Raw genomic sequence first — 14530 nt, forward strand, 5'->3', positions numbered from 1 at the left:
TAACCTAATATTTTGTTGCACAATCTTTAGAGGCAATCACTGCAATCAAACGTTTTCTGTAGCTCTCAATGAGACTTCTGCACCTGTTAACAGGTAGTTTGGCCCACTCTTCCTGAGCAAACTGCTCCAGCGGTCTCAGGTTTGATGGGTGCCTTCTCCAGACGGCAAGTTTCAGCTCTTTCCATAGATGTTCGATAGGATTCAGATCAGGACTCATAGAAGGCCTCTTCAAAATAGTCCAATGTTTTGTTCTTATCCATTCTTGGGTGCTTTTAGCTGTGTGTTTTGGGTCATTATCCTGTTGGAGGACCCATGACCTGCGACTGAGACAGAGCTTTCTGACACTGGGCAGTACGTTTCGGTCCAGAATTCCTTGATAGTCTTGAGATTTCATTGTGCCCTGCACAGATTCAAGGCACCCTGTGCCAGGCGCAGCAAAGCAGCCCCAAAACATAACCGAGCCTCCTCCATGTTTCACTGTAGGTATGGTGTTCTTTTCTTTGAAAGCTTCATTTTTTCGTCTGTGAACATAGAGCTGATGTGACTTGCCAAAAAGCTCCAGTTTTGACTCATCTGTCCAAAGGACATTCTCCCAGAAGGATTGTGGCTTGTCATTATGCATTTTAGATAATTCCAGTCTGGCTTTTTTATGTTTTTCTTTCAGACGTGGAGTCCTCCTGGGTCTTCTTCCATGGAGCCCACTTTCGCTCAAAAAGCGACGGATGGTGCGATCAGAAACTGACGTACCTTCACCTTGGAGTTCAACTTGTATCTCTTTGGCAGTTATCCTTGGTTCTTTTTCGACCATTCGCACTATCCTTCTGTTCAATCTGGGGTCGATTTTCCTCTTGCGGCCGCGCCCAGGGAGGTTGGCTACAGTTCCATGGACCTTAAACTTCTTAATAATATTTGCAACTGTTGTCACAGGAACATCAAGCTGCTTGGAGATGGTCTTGTAGCCTTTACCTTTACCATGCTTGTCTATTATTTTCTTTCTGATCTCCTCAGACAACTCTCTCCTTTGCTTTCTCTGGTCCATGTTCAGTGTGGTGCACACAATGATACCAAACAGCACAGTGACTACTTTTCTCCATTTAAATAGGCTGAATGACTGATTACAAGATTAGAGACATGTGTGATACTAATTAAAGAAACTAATTAGTTTGAAATATCACTATAATCCAATTATTTATTATCTTTTCTAAGGGGTACCAACAAATGTGTCCAGGCCATTTTAGAATATCTTTGTAGAATAAGCAATAATTCATCTCTTTTCACAGCTTCTTTGCTTTATTCTATGACATAGCAAAGGCATGCAAGTATACATGATAAAATAACTTTTAATTTCATCACTTTTCAGGAGGAATGAAGCATTATTCCAATGAGCTGTAAGGGTACCAACAAATTTGAGCACGTCTGTATATATATATATATATATATATATATATATATATAATCACCTAGAATGTTAGGATTGAAACTTAATTAACTATAGCATAATATAGCTATTTTATTTAACATCATGTAATCAAAGACAATACAGAAATGATATCTCAAAGTCTACTGGAAGTCATACTAGTAGCTGAGTATTTCATGTTAGATTTTGAAATGTCACATTTTTCAATTTTTGTCAGTTTTTCATCAAGTATATGGAAGATTATAAAGTGGTATGTAATTCAATGTGTTAATGTACCATTATTCAGCAAGTTTCATTCAACTTATGAGGCAAGATTAGTTCATTCTATGGGATGATGCAAAACTTTTGGCCATAGCTGTATAATAGATTAAATGCACAGTGTAGAAAGAGCTCCCTTTTGAAATGATCAGTATTAGAATAACATAGGTTGACATAGATCCCTCTTGTTTACCTTTTACTGGGTCTTTTGCAATTAAAACAAATCTTTAAAAAAGTGTGGATAAAAAGGTTCGTTACCCCCTGTGGCAGGAATGGACGAGTGATGACGTCACGGCAGAAGGGACAACAAAAACAAAAGGTATTGTCCAGTGGCGCGGGCGCCGTTTTATTTAAAGCAAACAAAAATAAATATTTAAACAAAAAGCACTGTGCTCACCGAGCAAAATAAAAGTGTAAACAAAAACAAATCACGAACACAAAATCCACAATAAATAATAAATAAACCATACAGGTCAGGCTGGGCAGTCGCTTTTCCTGTATGCTATAATTTAGTTTCGTTTTCAAATAAATCTTCTCTCGCTCTCCTTCTCTCTACTCGCTCTCTCCTTCTCTCTACTCGCTCTCTCCTTCTCTCTACTCGCTCTCTCCTCTTTAACAACCCACCCTGAGCTAGAGAGCTGCAGGCTTTTTATAACAGGTGACCATCTCCCGATTACCAACAAATTAAATCACCTAATTAATTCGGGAGATGGCCACCTTCTGCACGAGTTTTTTTCATTACACCTGGCAGAGGACGAGCACCGATCTCGCCTCTGCCAGGACACGTTTTAAAAATAAACAAAACAATAACACGGCGCTACGCCGTCATAAATATAATACAATAAAAATAAATAAACAATACAAAACAATCTGCACAGGGGCGGAGGGGGAGACCCCGTTCTAAAAATAAACAAAACAATGTACAGGGCTGCTCGCCCTGTTACACCCCCAAACGAACATTATTCACATTCCAGAAATTACACAAGCAGTGGAAAGGTAAACGGAGCCCAATACACCTCCACTTTGTTCCTTCCTTTAACGAATTTAAAAGAGAGCATTGCAATCTCTACAAAAACATAAGCGTTTTTATTTGAAAGTAAATTTGTCATGGAGTTCAACTATAAATTCCTTATAAAGATGTTCTTAGAAAGAGCTTGCTCTACTCGTTCCATTACATTTGGTATGAAGTATGTTGCAGTGCACCATTATTGTTGATCTAACTGGTAGGGGAATTTGGATCAAATTAAACAGACCCAAGAACTCAGACAGAAATGCAGCATCTTACAGCCTTATAAACCAAGAGTAACATCAACGCTAACACACACGGTACTTCCAGACAAGATTGGACTCTTCTGTTTGCATTTCTATTTTGTCTGAATGCAGTTATTTATTTTCCTCATTAATTCAGCTTGTCAAAGACAGCAGTGAAGCACTGGCTCAGAGAGGCACTCGTTCTCAGACACCCCCAGTCATGTCAGCTTAGCCTGGGGAGCAGATGAAGGCAGCTATAATTATCATGACTTCATTTAATTACCCCCAGATCCCACATCTTTAGCACAGTTTCTTTCCCCTGAATATTTAAATGTGACTCTGTAGTAATTAACTCTGCTTTGTAGGTTTCGAAAGCTCTTCTAACGAGGCTTCGAATTGTGAAGGCTCGGAGAGCTATTTTTACAGAAAAGGAGAAGTTCTGTCATCTAAGAAAAGGAATGGGGAGGGGAAAAAGTTTTATACCACACTCACCCTACAATGTGAGTCTGCCTTAACCCCTTCCTGTTATTCAGTGTCTTCGGATATCAGCAGATAACCCATGATTATCCCCTCTGACAGCTATTTATTATTTGAATATATTAATTTAATGCTTCACTTCAAGCGAAGCATGCTCATTTCTAAATGGGTCCTAATGGCGCTTGCTTGCAGGAGCGTGACGGGGTTGGGACAGGGTGGGCATGATTGTGTAATAATGGGGTATGCGTGAGGGCGGGGTAGTGTGTGCTGCCAAGGACCAAAACTGTGCTGACAGTTCGCTTTGGAAATGTAAATCAATTCATTTTATTAATAGTAAAGCTTTGATTAAAATAGTCCCCGTGGAAATGAGAAAATTGTATTTTCTGAAAATTACAATTCTGTGGCAATGACTTTTCAATGAAAATTAGTGTTATAGAGTATTAATAAATAATAAAAAATAAGTCACAGGTAATTAAGCAAGCAATAACCCACAACAGGCTGAGTGGTAAGACACATCTTATGCAGGCTTAGCCTTTAACCACCCACAAGTGCACTACGTTATGTCTGGAGTGAGTTATTGCGCTCATAAAATAGCTTTATTTTTATTTTATAAAAAGAAAATAAAAAATCAAAAAACAATAACATTGCAAAGTTGTTTAACACTAGTTTGACTTCTCTAGAATCTCCCAGATAGTCAGTGAGGCAGTCATGCAGAATATAGAAGTCAACCTGAACAAACTGTTCTCTCCATTATAATACACACTGATGTCTGCAATTACTGTATTCAACTTTTTATACCATATTCTTGAAAGTATGAACCAAGGGTTTTTTTTTTTGTTTATTTGTTTTTGCCACACGCTGTCGTTTAGATTCAATGCAACTGATCTCCACCCCGATTTTAGATCCTGCAGTCCAGCTGAATTTGGTACTTAAGTCTGGGGCTTAAGAACTACGGCATATACATTTTCATGCTTCACACTTACACTCACACTGAAGCCCGGCACACTTCTCACTATGCTGCAGATAGTTTTTATGCTCTGCAATGATTCCTTAAATAGCAGTATAGGTTTGTTGTTTGTACAAGCATTACCAGTAACTTTAAAATTACAGTATGGATAAGAACGACATTGATAGTCATTCTTTTTTGTTTGCTGTAGGACAAAATACAAAGCTTCTTTTTGAAGCTTATGAGCTGTTTTTTTTTTCACAGTAGCTTGCATGTCTTTTTTTCCTTTAAGTCTGTGCTCTAGCACAATGTCACAGAACCATATTCATGTAGTGGGAGCAGATGTGGTTTATAAAATTTTCAGTCACTATTATTATTATTATTATTATTATTTGTTTATTTAGCAGACGCCTTTATCCAAGGCGACTTACAGAGACTAGGGTGTGTGAACTATGCATCAGCTGCAAAGTCACTTACAATTACGTCTCACCCGAAAGACGGAGCACAAGGAGGTCAAGCGACTTGCTCAGGGTCACACAATGAGTCAGTGACTGAGGTGGGATTTGAACCGGGGACCTCCTGGTTACAAGCCCTTTTCTTTAACCACTAGACCACACAGCCTCCTATTAATCTACAGCTATTAATCTACAGCTATGGCTAAAAGTTTTGCATCACCTAGAATTTCAGGATCGAGACATCATTTAAAATAAATAAATAAATAAAAAACACATGAACATAATTTAGATGTTTTATTTAACATCATGTAATCAAAGAAACTACAAAATGGTAATGCAAAAGTCTGCCGGAAGCCATAATAGTAGTACAGTATTTCATGTTAGATTTCAAAATGTCACATTTTTCAATTTTTGTCATTTTGTCATTAAGTATATGGAAAACTACAAAGCGGTATGTAATTCAATATGCTAATGTAACATTATTCAGCAGGTTTCATTTGACTTCATGAAGCAAATGTTGTAATTCTATAGGGTGATGCAAAACCTTTGGTCATAGCTGTACTGTTTTCCAAAGTCTGTTTTAAAAATAATAGTGGCTGGCCAGTAATTGTTTCTACATTTTTTGGCCCTAGCTGCCTAATAATGGGCAATAACACTTGACTCTTAAACTGCAGTGGAAATAACAAATTCCTTCCAAGAGCTTTATATTTTCATCATAATTTACTTCTGGAAAGTTCCAGCTTGAAGCTGTTTGAGTAGGACAGAAATGTACACTGTAATGTTGTGATCTAATTGCCTTTAGTTAAATATACGGAAACCTTTTAGTTCCTATTGTTCAATTCTCAAAGCTTTAAGTCATGTGTTAAATGAAGATTATTTGATATCCCTTTACTGCCCAGGGTATGTTCCCATACCTATTAAATGCCTATTTTCTCAATGTCAAATATACTGGACACTGGGCAGCAAAGCGATATTCAGGAGACTGTTTTTGGCTGTTGTTGGTTATCTTCTTACTTATAGAGAATGAGTGTGCCTGATTGTTTTGCACCTGCTTTTCTCACCAGTTAAGAACCAAAGGTCAGGGGGCATCCTCCCATCCCACAACCAATCTAATTATCCAGGATCTCTGCAACAGATGTCGGTGTCCTAATGCCCAGCGAAGATCTGCACTTTTGCACAGCCAGAATGCAAACCTGCACTCCCCTTACTGTATTACTCCCCCTGCACACCAGGAGCTCATGCCTTTACCAGGTCACACCCTTGCTGTTGGCTTCTTTAACATCAGTCTAGTGAAGATTTGTGAATAGCATTATTGTTATTTTTTCATTAAAACATACTTTTCTGCATAGGGGGCCCGTAAAAGATTCAGCCAAACACAAAACTTATTAAGAAGTTATTAACCTTCTTCTGCATGATTGTTCTGTTTCTGCCACGCAGACTGGCTTAGATCACAACTCCCTCCAGATCCCTAAAAGCTTTTTTTCAAGCTATATTTTTGCCCCCAGCATTTTAAACTTGACATCAAGATCTAATTAAAAAACAAGATTAATGAAGTGGGCAACAAACTCAATGAAATATTAAAAGTGTGTGGTTCTGCATTGGCTCAGTGGCGGCGTTAACATGCACAAGTCATAACAGTTTTCCTCATGACCTGTTTGCTGTACTTTTCAGGAAATGCGTTGCTATGCAGTTCTGATTTAGGAAAAAAATATCGTCCGGATTAAGTTTAATGGGGGCCAGGGGCTGTTATCGTTTTGGGGGCCCTTCTTTATATATTAATTTGCTTCCCTTCACTGTTTTAATTTGTCAAATTATTCAGTCTTTGCGTGAATCGACGTTAGGATTAGCACCAGTTTTAAAAATAAGCATTGGCCACAGCGTACAGCGTTAGTTACTGGCAGTTTCAAATACAAAATGGGAAGTGCAAACTGCACTCTTTTGTCACAATAGCAGGTTATCTGGAAATGTGTTGTCCTTATCTCTTACAAATATATGTACATGTATAACAGGTTTATAATAAACATATATGCAGCCAAAAATGTTTTGCAAATAATACAAGGATAGTACACAACACTTTCTTATGTGTGTGTGTGTGTGTGTGTGTATATATATATATATATATATATATATATATATATATATATATATATATATATATATATATATATTATTTGTGTCAGCAGAATCAGCTGACACAAATAATAAAATAATATTTTTTTTTTGTTTGTTTTTTTGGGGGACCAAATGAGGCAGGCTGTGTGAAGACAACCAACAAACTTCATGGAAACCCGGCTTAAAGCAGAATCAGCTGACACAAATAATAAAATAATATTTTTTTTTTGTTTGTTTTTTTGGGGGACCAAATGAGGCAGGCTGTGTGAAGACAACCAACAAACTTCATGGAAACCCGGCTTAAAAAAACTGTACGATATCAGCAAGTCGCACAAGGCCAAATTGGAACTCAGACACAAACATACTACCTCCAGTATTTTAAAATGCATTAGTTTATTTGCAACGCGAATCTCTCAGTCTAAAAGAAAACTACATGAAAACACACACAACCCGAAACTACTACCAAAATAGAGTGAGCAAAAGGTGAGACTTATTTTTATTTTTCCATGGAGATTGCTCCACTGTAACATAGACCTAGGTCGTTTCCTCCTGTTAATTTTTCTCCAATGTATTTTCCGAAGTACTGGTACCTTCAAATACATTTGTTGGTATTGTATTAAAATAGCTTGTCAGCCCTGCTGTTTTGTTTAACATGTCTTCCTCGCGATGACACTACTTGTGTTCCTGCTTTTAGCGTCGCTCTCATACTTCCTAGGTGCTGCTTTATCACACAACTGCGTCACGTTAGCGCAGCAACACAACTGATAAAAGTTTCACGTGACTTGATCGCCGGTCGAGTCGTATGATCCATGCAGTCGCTGGTCGTCCAATGATACGTATTCATTTTTTAGATACCGGGACATTAAATGTCAAAGTATATGATTTATTTATTTATTTTTGTACAAAATGACTCTGGTGTCCCGGTGTTTTGTAAATCAGAGGTGGGAACCCTAACCGTGTATGTATGTATGTATGTATGTATGTATGTATGTATGTATGTATGTATGTATGTATGTATCTATCTATCTATCTGAGGCCCTGGGCTGCAGCCCCTAAAACCCTTGCGTTAATCTGGCCCTGGCCGTACCAATGCAGATTACTCAATTAATAGTAATTTAAGGAAGGGGATATTTAAATGTCTGTGTCTGCTTACTAAGTAGGAATGAACGACTCTGAATATCGTGACGAGAGCTTCATGCGTTGCCATGAAGATAAAAAAAAAAAAAAAACATTTAACAAGAGAACTGAGTCCAGGTGTTGTCGCGCACATTCTGAATTACACCGCGCATCAGCTACTTGTTTGTGTGGTTACCTTTCCAACACACACACACACACACACACACACGCACGCACAAGCCTGTTATCTCTACTGGACCTGGCACCCATCAATTCCTTCATGTTGTACAAGGTAGCAGAGATTTCATCTTGAAGCTAGCCACAGCGCTTTAGCAGAAAGATTTCGATCAGACAACTGCAAAGCTGCTGGATTCTGTGCTGCGAGTGAAACACACGCAACATAAATCATGTTACTTTCGTTTCAGATTAAAAACTACTTTTGTTTTTGTATGTGCATATACCTGTTTACACACTAGTTTCTTTTGAAATGTTTATTATAGTTTTTCATTTTTTAAATAGTGCCTTATATGTGGTAAGTTGGAAAATAAACCATTTTATGTTTAACTGTTCATTTAAATACGGCGTTTCAGCTGTGCAGATGTTTGATATGATGTGCTTGTTTACAACTTTTGAGTTGTGCCCGATAGTTTGTCTTGTTTTGTACGGCCTTTCTGCTGGAGATTAGGTGATATTAAGTCAGAAGAACGGGATCGTGACTGCTGAAACCTCGTGAGTCACAAGCACGATTCCTGCTCCAGTTTACATGGGTTTTTACAGCTATTTTTATCATGAGAAAGCGATTGACCCTGCCCTTAAAGTCGTGCTGACCAAAAGGACTTTCTTTTGCTGCTTCACGGTGTATTCGCTGGCAACGTCACGCAGTCATGACTGTAGAGTCGATTTTCAAGTGCATGTAAACCAAGCCAGTGTGAGCTGGTTAGTGAATGTGAAGCTCTCCAGTTTGGCTTGTCAGACTGACAGCTGTGGTGTATTTTCTGTAATGTGATAGTACTGTATTCCTTATGCCTGTGTGAAGTGAGCTGTTGATCTGACTGTTATCAACCCACTGAATTGAACATTATCCCATATATACAGACCAGGAGGGACCTGCTGCCAACAACCTGATTACAGCTTTCTCAGTTCAGCCATACGAAACATTAGGCAAGGATCTCTTTCTTTCTTTTTTTCTTATTGGCATGCTGAGTTACTACTTCACAGACAGCACTTTCCAACCCTCTCTGAAATGTTCCTGGGTTCCTCAATGCAGGAGTCCCTAGATACCCTGAATCAAAACTTGACAAAGCATTATTGAATACATATTCATTAGAAGATCTCAAAACATCTTTTTCTGATGGCAACTTATTGATTGCATTTTCACAAGTCAATCTTTATCCTAGAAATGTATTTCACAATCCTAAATTGGCAGTGCTGCCTCATCTCATGTTTTATTATAGCTGCCTATCTTTCAGCAGGGTTAATGTGCTTTACTTCACTTTGCCATGTCATTACTTCAGTGTTCAGCAGACAGCTGTACTACTCATATAAACATTTGAGGCTTGGGGTTTGGTTTAGTGTCTGAGAAATGAGTGAACTGGTTGAAATTCTATGTTGGTCTCTTGGTCTCTTGGTCTTAGAAATATTTATTATATATTATAAAATGTAATTTAAAACCAGGACCCAAAAATGGTAAAAACAAAAAAAAAAGGTTTGAACATATACACAGGTGCAACTATTATAATTAGTTTATTTAGCAGACACCTTTATCCAAGGCAACTAGGATGTGTGAACTATGCATCAGCTGCAGAGTCACTTACAATTACATCTCACCTGAAAGACAGAGCACAAGGAGGTTAAGTGACTTGCTCAGGGTCACACAATGAGTCAGTGGCTGAGGTGGGATTTGAACCAGAGACTGCCTGGTTTTAAGCCCTTTTCTTTAACCACTGGACCACACAGCCTCCTAACACACCAATCCAGCTTATGGCTGCTTAGTACATCACTGTTTTGTGTATGAGGCCTACATTGGCTGGCTTCTCATGCTGAAGATCTGTTTTAATTGGTGTATTTAGTTGTTGAAATCTGTCGTCAGCGAGCCTGCTAGCAGTTTACCATCACAGTTTATTGAGACAGGATATCAGAAGGAACAGTATGACCTCTTCTTTCAGCTCAGGTTTGATTTGACTTTGTTGAACTTTGTTCTGGTATCAAGAATCATATTAACCAGATTCGAATTCTCCACTGGCCTTGTATATATAAAGTTCCTAGTAGGACTCTCAAGCGATTAAAAAAATAACTGCGATTAATCTTAAAGTTTATATCAGTTAATCTTGGTTTTAAGCACATATTTAATTGATGCAATTACTGCATCCATCTCATTAATAATAATAATAATAATAATAATAATAATAATAATAATAATAATAATAATAATAATAATAATAATTGTTGTTGTTATTATTATAATAACAGTTTTCAAATACAAGTAAAAATGATAATATAATAAACAATATACTGTATATAAAATAACATGCATTAAATTGCTTCAGACATTTTTTACATACATAGAATACTGAATATACAGATAAATGCAATACAAGTAAAAGAAAAAACAGCAATAAATCTAAAGTAAATAATAAGCATTTCATTAATAATGTTGTTTTAGATCATGTTATTATTGGTGCAGTTATGAGTAAAAAAGGGAAAGTAATTTTATTTGTTAAATAGGCTTAATTCAAACGTGGGTATTGACAAGAAGAAAGGTTCATGCATAGGTCAGGCTTTCAAAAGGGATTTTATGAGTAAGAAATGTAATAACATGATCAATCTTTTCAAAAGTATAATATTCAAAATAGTTAGATATAAAGGTTCATTTATTTTGCACAGTGGCAGATTTTAAGCAATACCTATAATAAATTCACATTCATTGATTATGCATGAAGTACCAACATTCATCTTAGTCTGGGAATGGGAGTAGGACTAGGATTTTGTTGCCACATGATTTACCGTTTTTGATTGTGAATAATTTCTGCATGTGATAAAATGCACCCTTTAACTTTAAAGCATGCACAGCACATTTAGCAGGAAGGTAACCAAGAATATTGATGTTGGCAAAAAACTACATACAGTAGTTAAAATTGCTGCATTCAGATCATGTGGTTCATTAAATTAAATTACCAAAAAAGGTACCTGCCTATTGCAATCAGCTAGGGCCTCTACACATAAAGCTTTAACAGATTTTTTTTTAATGTATAAAAGGATCCAAACCAGTTTGCATATAAATCCTGCTTTCTTTGGGTCATAGTCTGATCTGAATAACCTGTTGTCATTGGTAAATACTGGGAAGTCATTAACTGTTATTTTTGGTACGAAGTCTATATCCAGTCTCACTCCTTCTATGTATCCTTCTTTGGTTTGTGTTGACCACATGACCCCATAGTTTAGACATTTTGCTTATCTGCCAACAGTTTATTTGCATTCCCAAAAGGACGTTTAAGCTGAAGGAACACAACAGCCCTTAAAACCTTGCTGCCCATTTTACAGGCAATAGACCTGCCGCAGCGTGCAGCAGCGGGGGTATAAATATAAATCATTAGCTAGCAAAAATCAGATATGGGAAGAACTTTTCCAAATGTTATTTTTGATATACTGATTTCCAACATGAGTGCATTATTATTATTATTATTATTATTATTATTATTATTATTATTATTATTATTATTATTATTGTATGCAGTATCATGTACAAACTGCACAACTGTACAGAAGGGAAGAGAGGTAGATAGTTGATCCTATGCACTTTTTAAAAGATTGGCACTTGTGGGACAATGTAATCAATTTCCTCATCCAGGCTAAGCAGCATAGAAACAGCACCTTTTAAAACAACAGCGGTTTACAGTTCCACACTAGCAGAGTAATTTGATTACATTATAGTATTTTGGTGAATAGAACATACATTGTACACAACACAGGGCCACATTGATTAGGATATATCATGATTAGAAGTATCCTATTCCATGGATTACTTGTCAGTGTGTTTGCTGGTGGCAACTTATCCATCCCCTTATCATTAAAGTGCAGGGAGCTCTGCTCTGGGTCTGTCCTCTACTGTATAGATCAGTGCTGTGCTTCCTGTTATTGTAGCCATGCTGCTGTGGAGTGACTCCAGATCCACTAGACCACCTCTCAACCCCCAATTTGCTTCTTACTCCTAATTAAACAAAGATCATATTTATCTCTGTGGACATAGACAGTGGACCATCTTAATAATACCAACACCCTGCCCTTTGTTTTCTCCCTCGTGGTGAGGTATTGTAAATATTATTATTAATAATAATAATAATAATAATAATAATAATAATAATAATAATAATAATAATATGGTGGAAAGGGGTCTGTGCTAAATCAGATTTAGGTGATTTATGCATCTAGATTTTAATCTATGGCTGCTTGTGTGTTCCAGACACAGACTAGACAAGTTCCTTCAGCTCAAAAGCTCTGTTTATACCAAACTTATTAACTCCACAAGGGCTTGTGATCACATTGACTCGCACTGTTCAGCCATGTGTGACATATTAGGGAAACTTTTTTTTTTTTTAAGGGTATCAATTTTTATTGGAAATTAAGATATTGGATGAAGCTGTACCAAATATGGCTTCAGGTGGGTAATATAGGTAAAAGAACAATAATAAAGAAGTCAACTGAAATATACAGCATAAAAACATAACAACCAATTATGGCTTATAAACTGTAAAAACATAGGCAGACGGTTTTGACATATTTAACATCTGACTAAAAAAAATAAGATATTTAAAAGCAGGTCATCCATAGCTATTTACAGCCAGTGTTACTGTATACTGCTATTCCACGTGAGAGATGAAAACAGCATTTGAGGTCTGTGTACGCCACAATATAGTTTTGATATTATGAATATTTAAGTAATAAGCACGGTAAAGAATTTGACCTACTTGTGAAATTAAGAGCGAGTTGATAACTTTTCACCAAACTGGATACTAGGACCCAGCGGAAAAACAATTTGGCTGCTCCCTTGCCTGCCGATCGAGGGTGAGCAGACTCCTCCTCATCTCCGGTGTCAAACTTGACATCAGGCTTTGCGCTGAGAATGGTAACTCATCTTGGAATCAGCGCGCTCACATCAGTGGCATGCTTCATGGAGATATGTACCTCTCATTAACCTCTGAACCACCAACATGGATTGCAAACCCCCTGTTCTTTTTCTGATCCTCTCTTCATTGATCTCCCTGGGACAACTCACTAACCATCCCTCCAACGAAGGTAGGAGCATATTTAGTAAGAGAGGCGACTGGGGCTTTTGCACGACTTTTACCAGGATGGTGAGGCGCTAGGTGGTTGTGCATGGTAGGTGTCCCATCGTTTCTTTAAGGTGGTCCAGGAAGAAATGCTGTTTTATATCAGACCTGTATTTTGCGCGTCGTCAGCGAGGGACACGCTTGGAAGAAGTGATTATCACGTATCTGCTGCTGTTTTATAACTGTACCACACATAGGAAGAAGACATTATATAAACCAGGTTACTCTGTATTACTTGGTCAGATAAGCAAATACACTTGTAAATAATAATGTTTATAGGACTTGAATAAAATGTAATTCTGTAACCAGCATTGCAAGATAATATTACATCAAGACATAAACAATGTCTGGATGTATGTTTTATTTTATTTAATTTTATTTTCATTTTTAAAAATATTTTTTAGAAAGTGGCTGCCTTCTTAGTAATGAGTGTTACAATGTGTTATATTCTACATGTCCCTGTTCACTGTTTAACATGGATAAGCACGAACTGCATGTGCACAGGACAGGTGTGATTCACGTTCTGTAAATATGAAAAACTATATTATTTACTTTGTAATTAATGGAAGCAGGGGCGTACATTTCTATAAATTTATAGAGACGGATGACACCAATATCTACACAGTAATCTACTTTCACATGTGTATCAAACCAATGCAATGCTCTTAATCCCTCTAATGTTTTAACATTTGTTTTTGTGATTTAGCATGATAATGACAATAATCTCATAGATAGATAGATGCATGTGTTATTTCCTCAGCTTGGTTAATTCTTAATAAGTCTCAATCTGTTAAAATGACATTTCTGCAATGAATTACTGGCACACAGACCTCTGTGCTGCTCATGATAATTGTCAAAGATGAAGTCATCATTTTGACAGCATTCAGTATGAGACATACATACTGTAATAAACAGAAGTGTCTTTTATTAGCTTGTTCATATTTCATTTTTACATAGTTATTCTGTCTCATAACCGTGCAGACTTTTATTAACACACTGAGTTGACAGTAATAGATGTACTGCTGCATACTGTAGTTCAGTTCAGTTCAGATATTAGATGGGTCCAAACTTGCCAGTAAGAACAAAGGTCTTGTTTAAAACAATGAATTTGTTATTAGCTAAAATAATCAGTTGGAAATGTGTTATTTTATGTCATGTTTTTAAAGCTAGG

General features: G+C 37.0%; 1 protein-coding gene across 6 annotated transcripts in view; it reads left to right on the forward strand.

Moving 5' to 3' along the window:
• The first annotated feature begins 13139 nt into the window (after positions 1–13139).
• The window catches only part of LOC117407241 (ephrin type-A receptor 3), a 108406-nt gene continuing 107015 nt past the window's right edge, over positions 13140–14530 (forward strand). For 5 of the 6 annotated variants that reach the window (XM_059029413.1, XM_059029409.1, XM_059029410.1 and 2 more), the window contains exon 1: positions 13144–13324. In XM_059029413.1, coding sequence (XP_058885396.1) covers positions 13240–13324 — 85 coding nt within the window. In that variant the 5' untranslated portion in view covers positions 13144–13239. Of the gene's footprint in view, positions 13325–14530 lie in introns of all 6 variants that reach the window. The other variant, XM_059029414.1, reaches the window with a different exon arrangement.

Source organism: Acipenser ruthenus, chromosome 8 (assembly GCF_902713425.1).
Source record: "Acipenser ruthenus chromosome 8, fAciRut3.2 maternal haplotype, whole genome shotgun sequence".
Classification (NCBI taxonomy): domain Eukaryota; kingdom Metazoa; phylum Chordata; class Actinopteri; order Acipenseriformes; family Acipenseridae; genus Acipenser; species Acipenser ruthenus.